The sequence below is a fragment of the Enhydra lutris genome, unplaced genomic scaffold, assembly GCF_002288905.1.
Source record: "Enhydra lutris kenyoni isolate GAN:26980312 unplaced genomic scaffold, ASM228890v2 scaffoldscaffold42, whole genome shotgun sequence".
Taxonomy (NCBI): domain Eukaryota; kingdom Metazoa; phylum Chordata; class Mammalia; order Carnivora; family Mustelidae; genus Enhydra; species Enhydra lutris.
The window spans coordinates 17,256,995-17,271,344 of NW_019154126.1; the positions used below are offsets into that span (position 1 = coordinate 17,256,995).

Sequence of the window (14,350 nt, forward strand, 5' to 3'; positions counted from 1 at the left end):
CTTCTTTATCCCATTTTAAAATTTTCTATCTTTATTATAGGTAATGTGAAAGTGAAAAATCACTTATTGGCATTTCTAATCATATGTTTGAATTATTTGCAAGGGATACCCCTGAGAGGTAGGTGATTTGTCCTCAGAGCTCGTTTATTTTAGAGTCCTTTACTATGGGTAGGCAGCATGATGCCCCCCCCGAGGGATATCTATATCCTAATCCCTGTATCCTGTGTACAAATCAGTTCACATGGCAAAGGGAAATAAGGTTACAGGGAGAATTAAGGTTGCTAATCAGCTGATTTTGATATGGGAAGATTATCCTGGATTACCAGGGTGGGCCCAATGTAATCACAAGGTTTTAATAAGTAAAAGAGGGAGGTGAGAAACGATGGCAGCAGGAGAAAGACTCAACCAGCTGTTGCTGGCTTTGAAATTGGAGGAAAAGGGCTATCAACCAAGGAATGTGGGTGGTCTCTGGAAGATGAAAAATGCAAGGAAATGGATGCATCCCTGGAGCCGACAACCCCTTGATTTTAGCCCAGTGAGACGTGTATTGGACTTTTGGTCTATAGGATTGCCAGATAATAAATATGTGTTGTTTTAAATAACTAAGTTTGTGGTAATTTGTCATAGCAGCAATAGGAAACTGCATGTACCTTTCCTGCTGCTAGGTCATGCCCTTTCTCCTTAGACCCCAGGCACTACTCTTTTCCTACTCTCAAGAAAGAGTTGACATCGGGGTGGCTGGGTGGCTCAGTGGTTAAAGCCTCTGCCTTCAGCTCAGGTCATGATCCTGGGATCCCGGGATCCTGGGGTCGAGCCTCACATCGGGCTCTCTGCTCAGCAGGGAGCCTGCCTCCTCCTCTCTCTCTCTGCCTACTTGTGATCTGTCAAATAAATAAAAATCTTAAAAAAAAAAAAGGAGTTGACATTTACATCTTCGTGTATGTCGATTTACCACTTACATCTTAAGTCCTTTAACTATCTATGTAAAGAAAGCAACAAACAAGTAGGTGGAGAACAACGTTTTGGGGAAGGCGAATGATCACAATTTCCACTCAATTTTTGTAGCTAAAAATCTATTCATCCTGCACTGGTCAACCTTGACCACAGTGTATGGTAAGATTTTTGAGTGTTTGATAATCCTGTTTTATTCTCTTCCCTTCTAATGACCCCTTTTTTCCTGAGCTAAAATGAGATGTATTATTTACATATAATTATTCTGTGCCCGCCTTGTCTAACAACATACACGAAAAGGACTTGGCCGTTTTTAAAATTTAATTGTTAATGTGCTAATGTTCCTCATTAATATTTGCAAGCGGTGGAGATGAGCACCGTCTACTTTATTGCGAGAGGAACTTTTATGTCAAAGGGGGAAGTGAACTTACCAGATTTTTATTCTTTTATCTCTGCTAGTATGCATTATAGCTGGAAGTAGTTCAGGTTGGCCAAAATCAGGGACTCAAGAGAGTTCAGAATTTTCTCCAACTCTACAGAGATTCTGTTCTTTCACAAAGCTTCCCTTCTCTACCTGCACTGTTGATAGGTTTCTATTCTTTCTCAGCAGTTTTTCAAGTGTTGTCCTTCACACTGGTCTTCCGCACGACACATTCCTGGCTACTATAAAGTTGGGTGGCAATCATTGTTTGAAATCCTTTTTCCTGAACCTAAAGAGGCTTGTCTTTAGGCTACGAAGCCTCCCTTTCGGAGGGCTTACTCAGCCTTACAATTTAGTACGTTCTGAGTATGCATAAATGGGTTCCTAGAGTACAGCGGGTCAGAAACGTTCCTCTTACTGGAAAGCCCTCAGTTTCCAGGGGATAAAAACGAAACTCTCCTTATTTAGAGGCAGGGATTTCTGCGTGTCACCAAAAGCCTTCCTTTCCTCTGTCACATCTCCAAGTGGGAACTCGCCGTTTCTCTACGACCCTGACGCACAAAGTCACTGGGGAGGCGGCAGCAGGCTGGGGAACAAGGACAGCCAGTTGGACATCCCTGAAGGCTCAAGTCCAGAGGGATATCCGGGACCTAGAAGCGTTTTTCTGTATGGCAGACGCTGCAGGAGCGCGGGAGTGGATATGCTCCAGGGGTCCGCTCCACAGACCTGGGGCGGGATCCGCAGGATGCGCCCTTGACCGGAAGGACCCACAAAGCTCGGGACCTCAGCTTGGGTTGGGGATGGAGCCGCCCTAGACGGCAACCTAGAGAATAAGCGACCTCGAGATACAAACCCCAGCGACCGCCGTTAGCTTTGTTTGTAGCCAACTAGCCTTCGGGCGCGCGCGCGGCGAAGCAACTTCCGGGTTCCAGGCCTCGCGACAGGCCCAGCCCGGGACTCGGTCTTCCTCCCCCGCGCATCCCAGTTCCCCTTCCCGGCCCCGCCTACATCCCTGGTCCGCCTCTTCGCGCTAAGGCCACGCCTTGGCGCTCCTCCCCACCACTTAGGCCCCGCCCTCTGGCCACTCATTTTCCCCCTTCTCCCCTCCCCCCCGTTCCATCTAATTGTTGGATTGTCAGCGCTGCACTCCTGCTGGTGGCCGGCAGGGGGCAGAGTTCGAGTTTGGATTTTTTTCCGCCGGGCGTCCCGGGGAGGCAGTCGCCGAGTGGGGGAGGGGAGGGCGGGGCGCGAGGACGCGGTTCGGTCGGCTGCTGCGCTACTTTTGGTCTCGGCTCCGCTGGCAGGCCGCGGCTGCCGCATCAGAGCTGACGTGGGGGCGACGTGGGGCCGCCGCCGACGCCGGCGCCGGGTTGCTGGGCGGCGGCGCCGCTCCTGAGCGGCGGTCGGGTTCGTCGTCTCCACCTCCTCCCGTCCGTAATCAGTGACGAGGTCCGCTACGTAAATCCCATCGCGGCGGGTAAGTGGCGCGCCGGCCCGGGACCCAGAGACCTCGGAGCCGGCAACGCGGCGCAGGAGGCGGAGGCAGGAGGAGGAGCGGAGCCGGGTCGACGGGTCGGGGGGCCTCGGGGCCCCGGAGTGGGGGCGTGGGGGGCTCCGAGCCCGAGGGGAGGGCGGGGAGAGCGGGAGCAGTGCGGCCGGGGGCGCCACCCCGGGGGCCTCCCGGTGGCGGCGGCCGCTCACTTGTCACGCTCCGCCCGCGGGGTGCCTTCGGGTTAGTGCAGAGCTCTAACGAGCGGGAAGCGGGCTGCTGTGCTCTCGCAGCCCTCCCTGACTCCTTTTGAACTTGGTACAAGTTGGGCAAGTCTTTGGGGAAAAGCCTTACTGGTCTGATGAGTGGGGTTCTCCCTCTTTGAGAAGAAAAGGAAACGAGAAGTAAGGACGTTGGTTTTATTTACCACAGCCGACGATTAGTAGCACCTTTGTCTCAATTATATGGACTTCGTTTTGGTAGAAATCAGCGTTAACCCATTTCTTCTCCGAAACATGAGTCGCGGACACCGGTGTTGGGTCACTTTAGTCCCCAGACACGACAGAGCTGATGAAATAGTGCGGAGACTTTTATAATAGCCGCGAAGAAGGAACAGAACCCTGACAGCTGATAGAAATTGCAGTTTCTCTTATTCTTTACCTTTGATTTGTGCCTTTTTAGAAGGCACCTAGCAAGGTTCCCAGAACATGCTGGACAGGGAGTAGACAAATTATTCAACATAGTTCTTTATCCTACTGCACGAATACCAGGTCCCCCTAACTTTAAAATCGCTGAGACCTTCCGTGTACAGCGCTCAGGAAAGCAGCTGTCAGCTTACGATCAAATTTTCAGCCGTTTTGGCTTACAGGATCAGCCTGAAGTTCTGACTAAAACAGAGAGCCCCTTTTAACAGTACCTCTTAGCTCCGTAACTTCCTAAAATTTCTTCCTTTCAAGACTGATTTGGCGGGCTGATGAGACTGTAGCCACCTTCCCTTTAAATAAATAGAAACCTCGGTGCACGATAGAGGTCCGGTATGAAAATTGTAATAGATTATATTAATAATTCATGTTCTCTGTTGTTTTTTTTTTTTTTCCTTTGGGTACCACGTTTTTCTCCTAGTTTTGGTCCTATGTTGGGATAGTAAGCTGTTTCCCTTCATAATTTTTAAATTTGAACTTTTTTCTTTTCTTTGAACTCTTTCCTCCCAAGGATGTTAAATTGCAAATAATGTTTTGGCTAATAAGAGCTAGGTACTAAAAAAATAATGTATAAACAACTGCTTACTGATCCGGATACAGCTTTTAGAAAGATATTTAAGTGGGTTTGATCCTGAATGAGTAGAACACTTAAAGCATTGTCATATTAAGTGTTGATAATTACACAAACATTTTTGGTATAAATCTGTAAATAGATTAGTGTAAGCAGATGCTTTCTCAGTGACTTGCTGGTCAACCTGGAATCATTTTGGTGAGTGTGAAGTTGTAATTACACTGATGTTTTGTGTACATAACTTGTAAGAATATATGAATAAATTTTTATTGAATGTGTAAACACGGAGGAGCTCTTCAGTCTTTGTTTTTGCTTTGTCCTGGAAGGTTAATGAAATTTGCTTCTACGGATGAGTTCAAGAAACTCCAGACTCCATAGACCACTTTAGTTTGCTACTGAGGCAGGTTATTGCAGAATTAAAATGTAAAATCCTTTTTAGAATTCCATGAAGAGTAAGGGAAGAGTTTCAGGTTATTAACACACATAAGAAATCCTGATTGAAACTTGACCAGTACGTACATATATTTATGATCTGTTTTCCCTAACTTGATATTCTCTGTAAGTTAATATTGGGCCAGAAAATTGAGCCAGGTTTATTGTTGACGTAGTAGTCCATTGGAAAGTGCTCAAATGTCCTGTTCCATTTAGATAGACTTTTAAAAGTAAAATTGAACAAGGTAAACACTTCACAGCTGAACCACTGATATTTTGACATGCGGTCAACATTGGTCATTAGGAAAATAAGCCCAAAATGTCTTTAAATTCTGTTAAGTATTTCAACTTTATTGAGCTAGTGGATTCTGTATGTAAAAATCAACTTTGAGAAGAGTTATTGTACATTGAATGCAATTTTAATGTTATCAATGCAGATCATAAAAATAAACATTTCAGGGGAAATGTTTTTTATCCATTACATACAGGTAGAAATAAACATTTTAAATCATTTTGTTAATTTCCTTTTAAAGAATATTTAAGGTTTTTTTAAAATACTTTGTACCATGAGAACTGTATAATTAAGAATACACTATAAGAGTAAATCCTTTAACTCATGGGTTTTCTTTTTCTGATGCTTTAGGATATCCAGTAGAGAATAGGGGGAATGAAGAGGAAAACTTAAGGATAACACTAGTGGGATTTTTATCTTGATACTACTCATGAAGACAACTTGAGTCTTACTGATATAATTCCGTTTACAGCAAAGTTTAAAAAGTACAATATCTATCTTGCACTTTTTTTTTTTTAATCTTGCACATCTTTTGATTAGCTTTCTCAGGAGTGTTAGAGGAAATTGTTGCCAAGGGGTATATAAAACAGTTTTGAGGAAGAACATAGGCTAGAAAGTTATGTGGGAGTTTTGCTTAAAGCCTCTTGGAATAACTGTCTCACGGGGAAGGGAGGATACTTGCCTCATAGAAAACCTTACTAGCAGCCCTTTTGTGAGGCTCTTTTGAAGTACCCAGTTGTTCCCAAGTGGGAAGCATCTTTGCTCGTATTTTCTGAACAGTGATTCAGCCAGACCTGTTAAATGTCAAAGTCATGTGAAATCCTAATGGAGCTTGTGTGATTCTGATAATTTGAGAATTTCCCAAAAACAGTTTTTTCCAAGTTATCTTCTTGAATTTTTTTTTAACACAGCGGACTTAAAATTAGACCGTCCTGACTCATGTCATTCAGTTTTGTTCATTTCCATTGTTAGAGCAAAAATGATTTTTTTGCTTCGAAATGTTTTAAAGTGGAGTTTATATTCTAGCATTGATATTATAAAAGCCTCTAGCTCAGGTATTAGAGAAACTGAATCATGCATAAAGACCTATGATACTGTATATGGACAATTGGGATGCTTTCACCCCTTTTAAAATTGATGGAGGTGTTAAAATTAACCTATTTAAGCATGTTTCTGGACTTAGAACTAAGTAGCAGCTTTGTTCATATACACAAAAGAGGACCAATCTAGGTAAGTATCATAACATTGAAATTTATTTCTCTGAACATTACTTAATTCAAGTGTCTTATCTACTCTTTTCCAGATTACTGGTTAATAGTCACTAGAGTTGTACTTTGTGTAGATAAGTACTTTGAAATGTACTTAAAGTGCAGTAGTGAAATACAATATTGAACAGGAGAACCCAGCAATGATTCCAGTCAAGCAAATAACTGACAGAAGATTTTAAATTTTGTTTCCTCCCATGAAGTGGTGGTGGTGGAGATGGTGGTATTTGGAGAGGTGGAGATAGGCCATGATTGTTTGAATTTTAGTTTTCATTTCCTCCTTACTAGCCAATTTTGTTGTTCATTGACTGTGAAATAGCCAAAAACAGGTGCCAGGTGGGGAATTAATTGAGAAAGGGATGCTGAAATAGTTAATCCTTTAGTGACTTTATAAAAACTTAAGATTTCTTAAATAATAGGTATCTGCAGCAATTAAATTGGAGTGGCCTTGAATCTGTATTAGAAAGCCACCTGATTCTCACTATGATTCATGTTTAAAATTTTAAAGACATTACTTGCAAGTGTCTCAATTATTTATAAGTATTGCTCCTGGCTACTTCTGTTTTTACACAAAAGTGTAAATAAAGAATGTTATTTGAAAGTTATTCTAACCTTGTTTCACAATGATTACAAAACTTGAAAAGTGGTGTAATTTCCTGTCACTGCTCTCCCACTTTGTTTCTCCTGTACTCATCTCCTTAATCTAAATGCATGTAGTAAGATAGGCTTATCCCTGCCAACTTGAGGTATTTGGCTCTTTGTAATTACTTCTCTCTTCTACCCAGCCCTGCCTTCTCCCAAGTTTTTAATCGATGTGATTGAAATGAACCAGCTGTATATGCACTTAATGTTCTTCTTCCCTTATCTTTCAAACCTTACTCGCTATTGCTATTTAAATCATGATTAACCTATGAAGATCTCCTATTTTCTGAAGGAACTAAAACCTTGCTTCATCCTGGAACCAGAGAAATAGATAGACTTTTCTGTGGTCTCTCTCTCTCTCTTCCTGTTTCCATGAGAGTTGTATCCCTTTTATTCCACATTTTTTCCTTTTTATTTTGACTATTCTAAATTGCAATGTGGGATTTTTTTTTTGGTTGTGTTTTTTGTTTTGTTTCTCCCCCTTCCTGCAAAAACTATCTCAATGCATAATTTTCAATTTCCATTTTTCGGATCTTGAAAGTAGAGCAAGAACTTAGGTTGTTTTGCAATTGTCTTTGTAAAGAACTCTACATATTTGTCATTTCTCCAATTTTATAGGTCTTTCCAACTGTAATATCTAGCCCCAAAGCCAGAATTTTTTAAAAAGCAGCCTTTTATTGTCTTTCCAAAGCAGTCTACTTAGTTTTCACAGAAGCAGCTCTTTTTTAATCTTTTAAATCTATTTAACAATTTAACATGCTATTTAACAGAATTCCAAAATTACAACAGTAAGTATAGTTGGCATAATCAAGTTAGGTGATAAATATGGCTAACTCTTGCTAAGCATCCACCACAGCTGTTAGAAACAGAAGTGCTTAGGTACACTAGAGAGTGACTCTGGCATTAGGTGTGCTATAGGTTTTATAGAAGAAATTGAGAGCATTGGTTCATACAGAGAGTTGGTTGGGGAGAAGGAAGTTGGCTAGGTAAGCTTTTATATTCTGGTAATGTTTCCGAAGAAGTTTGATCCTTTTTTTTTTTTTTAAAGATTTTATTTACTTATTTGTCAGAGAGAGAACAGCAGGGGAGTGGCAGGGAGAGGGAGAAGCAGGCTCTCTGCTGATGATGACCTGAGCCAAAGGCAGACACTTAACCAACTGAGCCACCCAGGCACCCCTAATCAGTGTATTTTAAATACCTGTTATAGAGAGCTTTATATTAAGGGATACTTGATAGCAATGAAATTAATTGAATCTGTATGCCAGAGGGTGACTAGAGCAACACACAGATGAAGAATGAGGTGAATGCCAGATGTGATTTTGGCAATCAAGCCTAATATATGATAGAAAATTTTTACCAGTAGGATAAATGGCTTTTCTCCATATACAACACAGAAATTCACAATAGGCAAAAGAATTTTGAACTCCTTTTTCTCTCTTAGTATAAGCTCTTATTTGCCTATAATAAACTAAGATATGCCTTTTTACTCTAAAAGTTTTCCTTAGCAGATAGGACTTAAAAATATATTTTTATAGAAAATTGGTAGTATCCAAGACCTTACATCAGTAACCTTTGTGATTTTAGGCATAAGGAGATCAGCTTAAAAATTCTAACCTTAGGGGCACCTGGGTGGCTCAGTGGGTTAAGCCTCTGCCTTCGGCTCAGGTCATGATCTCAAGTGTCTTGGGATAGAGCCCTGCATCGGGCTCTCTGCTCAGCAGGGAGCCTGCTTCCTCCTCTCTCTCTGCCTGCCTCTCTGCCTGCTTGTGATCTCTGTCTGTCAAATAAATAAAATCTTTAAAAAAAAAAAAATTCTAACCTTAGGCTGTGTTGTGAAATGATGAATTGAAGGGGTATGTTTTAGGCTAAATAGAATATATAATCTCAGTATGAGAACATATTAGGACATTTGAGCTCTTAACCATTCAGGTGTTTGTGTATGTGGAAGTGGGGGACCCTAAGTCAATCCTTGTCTACCAAAGAGTAGCATGTTCTAGAATAGTAAAAGCAGATTTGAGATGAGATCAATAGTATAAAAAGCAGCCAAGTTTTTCAAAGTATGCACAGTTTATACTTTAGTAAAATTGGGTTTCCTGCTTTACAAATCCACACAAGGTAATTTTGAACCTGGAAAATTAATGGAAAGGATTGGTATATCTTAAAATTGAAGGCTTTTACAACAAACTTTATTAAGCCTCTACAAAGTACCTCAAACTATAATGCTCAGAACTTTGACTATTTATTAAAGCAAGGGGTCTATTGGAGAATTTTGAATAAGGAAATAAATAACGTGTTTGCATTTGCATTTTTGAATAGAGTGTTGTGGTCTAGTGGAGTAGATTAAGAGGGTTTGAGAGAGAGGTTTGAGTGAGGTGAAGTTATTACAGGGAGAGACAAATTGCTTTATGGAGAGGTAGTTATTGCTTTAATCATGTCAAATAATCAGTTTCAGAACAAAAGCAGTGTCAGAAATGATGGAGAGAATGCAATATCTGAAATGATGGAGAGACTCTGCTCCAGCAGAGTTGAGAGATACGAGATAAAATTATTGAGGCTGAGTTAGGTAGTGGTCCTTGCTTATATTCCAAACATAGTTAGACATTTTATGTTTATTATTGCATTTTATCCTCACAAAAAGATCTCCATTTGACGGGAAAGAATGCTTGGAAAATTTTATAATTATCTGAGGTCATATAGCCAATAAACCATAGAACTCAGAGCAGGGTGACACCGAGATCAGCTTCCAGTGCCAGTGTTTTTATACCACACACTATTGCTACCAATAAACCAGTCTGCCTCCTCAGAAATTGAGGACATGGGAAGTAGGTAATGAAAGGAGAGGAGAACTCCAGATGGGGTGGCTGAGTCAGTGTTGATGTCACTCACTGGGAGAAGAGTACAGCAAGAGGAGAGATGCAGAGTGAGGGCATTGAGGTTAGATTTGAACATTTGGGGCTTGAGGGTCTGTGAGCAAACCAATGGGCAGATGCATGTGGGTGGGAGCTCAGGAGAGAGAAGTCTAGACTGCAGATGAGATCTGAGACTGAGTGAGGATGAAGTAGTCTAGGGAGCCTGTGTGGGGGGAGACTTTTGTGACAGGAAGCCTGGGAATACCAGCCTTTAAAGAGCAGGCAAAGGGGGCGCCTGGGTGGCTCAGTGGGTTAAGCCTCTGCCTTCAGCTCAGGTCATGATCTCAGGGTCCTGGGATCGAGCCCCACATCAGGCCCTCTGCTTGGCGGGGAGCCTGCTTCCTCCTCTCTCTGCCTGCCTCTCTGCCCTACTTGTGATCTCTGTCAAATAAATTTAAAAAAAAAAATAAAAATCTTTAAAGAGCAGGCAAAGAAGACTGAAGACAAAGGACTGGGTAATTTGGAAGAGAAGTGAACACGGTGTTCCAAAGAGCAGCAGAAAATTTGGGAATTGGGAAATGCTGTAGGGATATAAGGAAGATTGGACTAGAAAGCATTCTTTTAGATTTGGCAAGCAGGCAATCAGTCATTATGACTTCTTAGAGAGAAGTTGGGATGAAATCATGCTTTGATAAGCCTGAGTCAGAATCCGTTTTGTCTGATGGTCATCATTCTGGCACGAGACTAGTCATTTTCCCTTTTGACATCTTGTGGCTGTGGTGGCTGGAAGCTGGTACTTTCTTCAATGCTGATTGCCTCTGGGAAGAGCAAGTAGGTAGCTGTTCCTGCACTTCAGTGAATACCTTTTGCTGCTTTTTAAATTCTGCACCATAAGAATGTATTACTCATTCAAAAACTAAACCAAAAAAAAGGTATTTCCAAGAGAAATATAGAAATTAGCAGTTAACTTCTCTTTTTATGTGGTGCCATGATCACTATTATTCAAATAATATAGTCAATGCTCTTTGTTTAAATATCTGTCTCTCTCATTAAATTGCAATCTCCTCCAGAGTGGGGACATTTTGTTATCTGTCTTGTCTGTGCTGGTCCCTGCCCTCTAGGCTCTGTAATGTTTGTGGAAGATTAGATGTCCCAATGTAAAACACCAAAAGAATATAACAGAATAAGGTTTGATCCAAAGGAATGGCACCATCCTTTTTGTTCATATTGTAGGTAGCCTGGTTCAAATGTCCTACCATCTCCTGTTATTCCTATGCTGGAGGATGAGGGGTACAGACAGTAGCTATAATCATTGTCCTAGGCAAACCTGCTGGCTCAGTTTTAAAATGACTAGGATGGTATGACACCATTTTAGAGGGGCCGCTTAGGAGGGAACCCTGAAAGCAGCATGTCTGTGGCTAAGCACCAGCATTGCTGGCAGATTCCATAGAAGACACTTAGGGCTGTGCACATTTGTCCTTTCCACGTCTACAGTAAATTAAGGGCTTCAGTTTCTTTTTCTTTTTTCTTTGCCAATTTTACTTGCTTCAGCTTGTCAAATATATACTTTTAAAAGATCTTAGTGAAAAATGGGGTTTAATTACTAGAGTGTCTAAAACAGCTTTTTAAGTGTATTATAGACTGTTGGAGGAGATTTTAAAGAAACTGTTAATATTTTGTTTGGAGTTAAAATTCTCTGATAAAAGCCAGTTTTGAATTTAAGGTAAATAAAAAGTGGTTGACAAATTTGTTGCAGTGGAACGAAGTTTAAGAAAATGATAAAAGAAATGATAAATTCACTCATTTATTAAGTGATTGTTATTTTTAAAATGGAGCTGATATTGTGAACTATATGTAGTGTATATTAAATGATTCAGACAGCACTGCTTTCTCTTCAGTAGGAAATAACCTGATAAATAGCACATGATTTACGTTTTTTGAATTTTTTTCTTAGATAAGAAAATTGCAAGGAAATAATTTTGAAAAAAATACAGAGTTTCCAGCTTTCAAGTATGTTTTTTCAGTTTTATAGAAATTAGGGTATTCTGGGGGATATTCTTCTGATGTAGTTTTTATTTTATTTATTTATTTTGAGGGTTTTTTTTTTTAAATGAAATTTATGATTTCCCAATTCAATTTTTTACTGCAGGATAAAGAGGAAAACAGAGAAGGAACAAAGCATTGATTACAGATGTCTTAATAATGAGCAAATGTGGCAGGAAAAAATATATTAAGACAAATCTAAGGTAGGTGGGTATATCTTCTGTTCTTTTGAAAGTTCTGCTTAGAGAGTTAAACTAATAGATAAGTGAATGATGTATATATATGTAGACGTATCCATGAATGTATATAAATTGTGTATGTATAAATATGATACTAAGAAAATATGATATAATGTACTCTGTATGATATAATGTACCACCCAGAGTGGTCAGCCATTCAGCTGAAGTGTTCATTTTCTACCCTGTACGTGTGAGGCAATGGAGGGGAGAAGTGGGCATTTACATTTAGCTTGTGTTGCCTGCTGGTCTTTTCATTTAGAAAGGAGACCATACATAGGGATGTGGACAGAGTTTTAGTTCTCTTCCTTCCTTGCCTTTAAGCTATGCTTGTTCCTAATATAAAATAGAACAGTTTTATCAATTTTTTTACAAAAATCCAGATAGAACTTTTCAGGTTTTCTTGTGGCTTTCAGAGACATTCTGGTTTGTCAGTTGGATCTAGCTTTAAAAAGAAAATAAATTTTCTGTGACTTTTTTGGTAAAACTATTCATAAATAAAGAATAGAAACAACTGGGGCGCCTGGGTGGCTCAGTGGGTTAAGCCTCTGCCTTCAGCTCGGGTCATGATCTCAGGGTCCTGGGATCGAGCCCCGCATCGGACTCTCTGCTCAGCAGGGAGCCTGCTTCCTCCTCTCTCTCTGCCTGTCTGTTTGCCTACTTGTGATCTCTATCTGTCAAATAAATAAATAAAATACTTAAAAAAAAAAAAGAATAGAAACAACTAATATTTTTTCCTTTCGCAGCTGGATTCTATTTTTAAAGTTTTACAAGGGCAAATATAGTTTCTTTGCAGTGTAATTTGTCTTTACAAATAGGATACAACTAAGATTTTAGAAGTTTGTTAGTTAAATGAACATTTTAATTATAATTAGGAAACAGCCTTTGTCTTACTTTCATTTAGATAGATTTGGTCTGTATTTCCTTTTCTATTTGTTTTCTCCTGCCTTTTAAGAACACTTTCCTAGGTACCAGTGATAGCAATCCTTTAAAATGTTTTTCTGTTTTCTTCTAATTTTTTCTTCTAGTTCTATATCTTATTTGATATTGACACATAGGGATGCCTAAATAACTTTGGTCATTAGTTGTCTCAGTATTTCTATAATTGTGAATATAATTTTATGAATATACCTTTGTATTTATTTCTTGAAGGTATATAATAGATTGTCTACCTGTTGTGTTGTACTGCATAAACAGTATGGTACTGTTGTACAAGTGTTTGGAGGAGTTATTGCAGTATTATGTAGACATTTTACTAAAGTTCTAGAAAACAACAGAGTAAGCAAACGAATACAGTTCTACCCTTCTAAAAGTAGTTTAACTTAGTCTTTGAAAATTGTGCTAATGGATGGATCCTGTTATTTTAAAACATAGCTATCTCAACATTTATTAAACTGAATCCTAATATATTTAGAACGTATTGGGATAATATTTATTTTTCTATCAAAGAAGAAGATGGTTTGCTAAATATATATATAAAGAAGATTTCAGAAGAAATATTTAACCTTCATAAGAAAAGAATATTGCTACTACTATTAATCATTTATAAGTTTGAATATGCCCATTTTAGCAATCTATCTGTTTTTCAGAATTGTGGAACCAAATATTTTCCAGTCCTTTGCTTGCTGTTAGTTTATAGTACTTAATGGACTTTTTGTTTTTGTTTTTCTTTTATTGCTTCATCTTTTATGTATTTTTAAATATTTTATAACTTGTGATTACTTATTGGTCTTTCTAAACAATAACCCTTTCTAATAAGGGTTATTGTTTAAGATTAAAATATTGTTCAATTTATCAATAACTAACTTCAGTACAATTGTGCTTAACATTTGATATAGAAAGTGAGATTTGGGGCGCCTGGGTGGCTCAGTGGGTTAAGCCTATGCCTTCAGCTCAGGTCATGATCTCAGGGTCCTGGGATCAAGTCCCACATCGGGCTCTCTGCTCAGCAGGGAGCCTGCTTCCCTCTCTTTCTCTGCCTGCTTCTCTGTCTGCTTGTGATCTCTCTCTGTCAAATAAATAAATAAAATCTTAAAAAAAAAAAAAAAAAGAAAGAGATTTGGGGGAACATATTCTTGAATATATCTGTTCAATTTTAACTATAAGATATATAGTGAACAGTGAAGGATTATAATGGATTTTTCTCTTATACTTTATAAATGAATTCTATCTGGACTAACTGAGGCTGATTTACAGGTGTTAGTGTTATATGTATATCATTTACCCTGAGTTCTGGGTAGTATATGTCCCGCTGAAATACTGTTTGAAAATGCCTAGTATAGTGATTGACCCATGTTGAACATAATTCTTAGTTGAATCTTCTTCTCTGAGTCGTGCCCTAGGGCTGTGTTTTTAGTGGGTTTAGGAGGTTGTGCTAGAGAGCAGTTGGATATTGATCAGTAGAATAAACAGGCTTGAAAATGATAGGGTATATATTTTAAATAGATAGCACTGGCTT

The 14,350-nt window shown here is 39.4% G+C and overlaps 1 protein-coding gene across 10 annotated transcripts in view; it reads left to right on the forward strand.

The window, feature by feature from the left end:
* Positions 1–2,671: 2,671 nt before the first annotated feature.
* Positions 2,672–14,350, forward strand: part of LOC111155537 (cAMP-responsive element modulator) — a 70,390-nt gene continuing 58,711 nt past the window's right edge. For 6 of the 10 annotated variants that reach the window (XM_022515716.1, XM_022515719.1, XM_022515723.1 and 3 more), the window contains exons 1-2: positions 2,760–2,849; positions 11,763–11,859. In XM_022515716.1, coding sequence (XP_022371424.1) covers positions 11,816–11,859 — 44 coding nt within the window. In that variant the 5' untranslated portion in view covers positions 2,760–2,849; positions 11,763–11,815. Of the gene's footprint in view, positions 2,854–3,065; positions 4,332–4,459; positions 4,538–11,607; positions 11,624–11,762; positions 11,860–14,350 lie in introns of those variants that run through there. The other 4 variants (XM_022515720.1, XM_022515728.1, XM_022515717.1 and 1 more) reach the window with 4 other exon arrangements.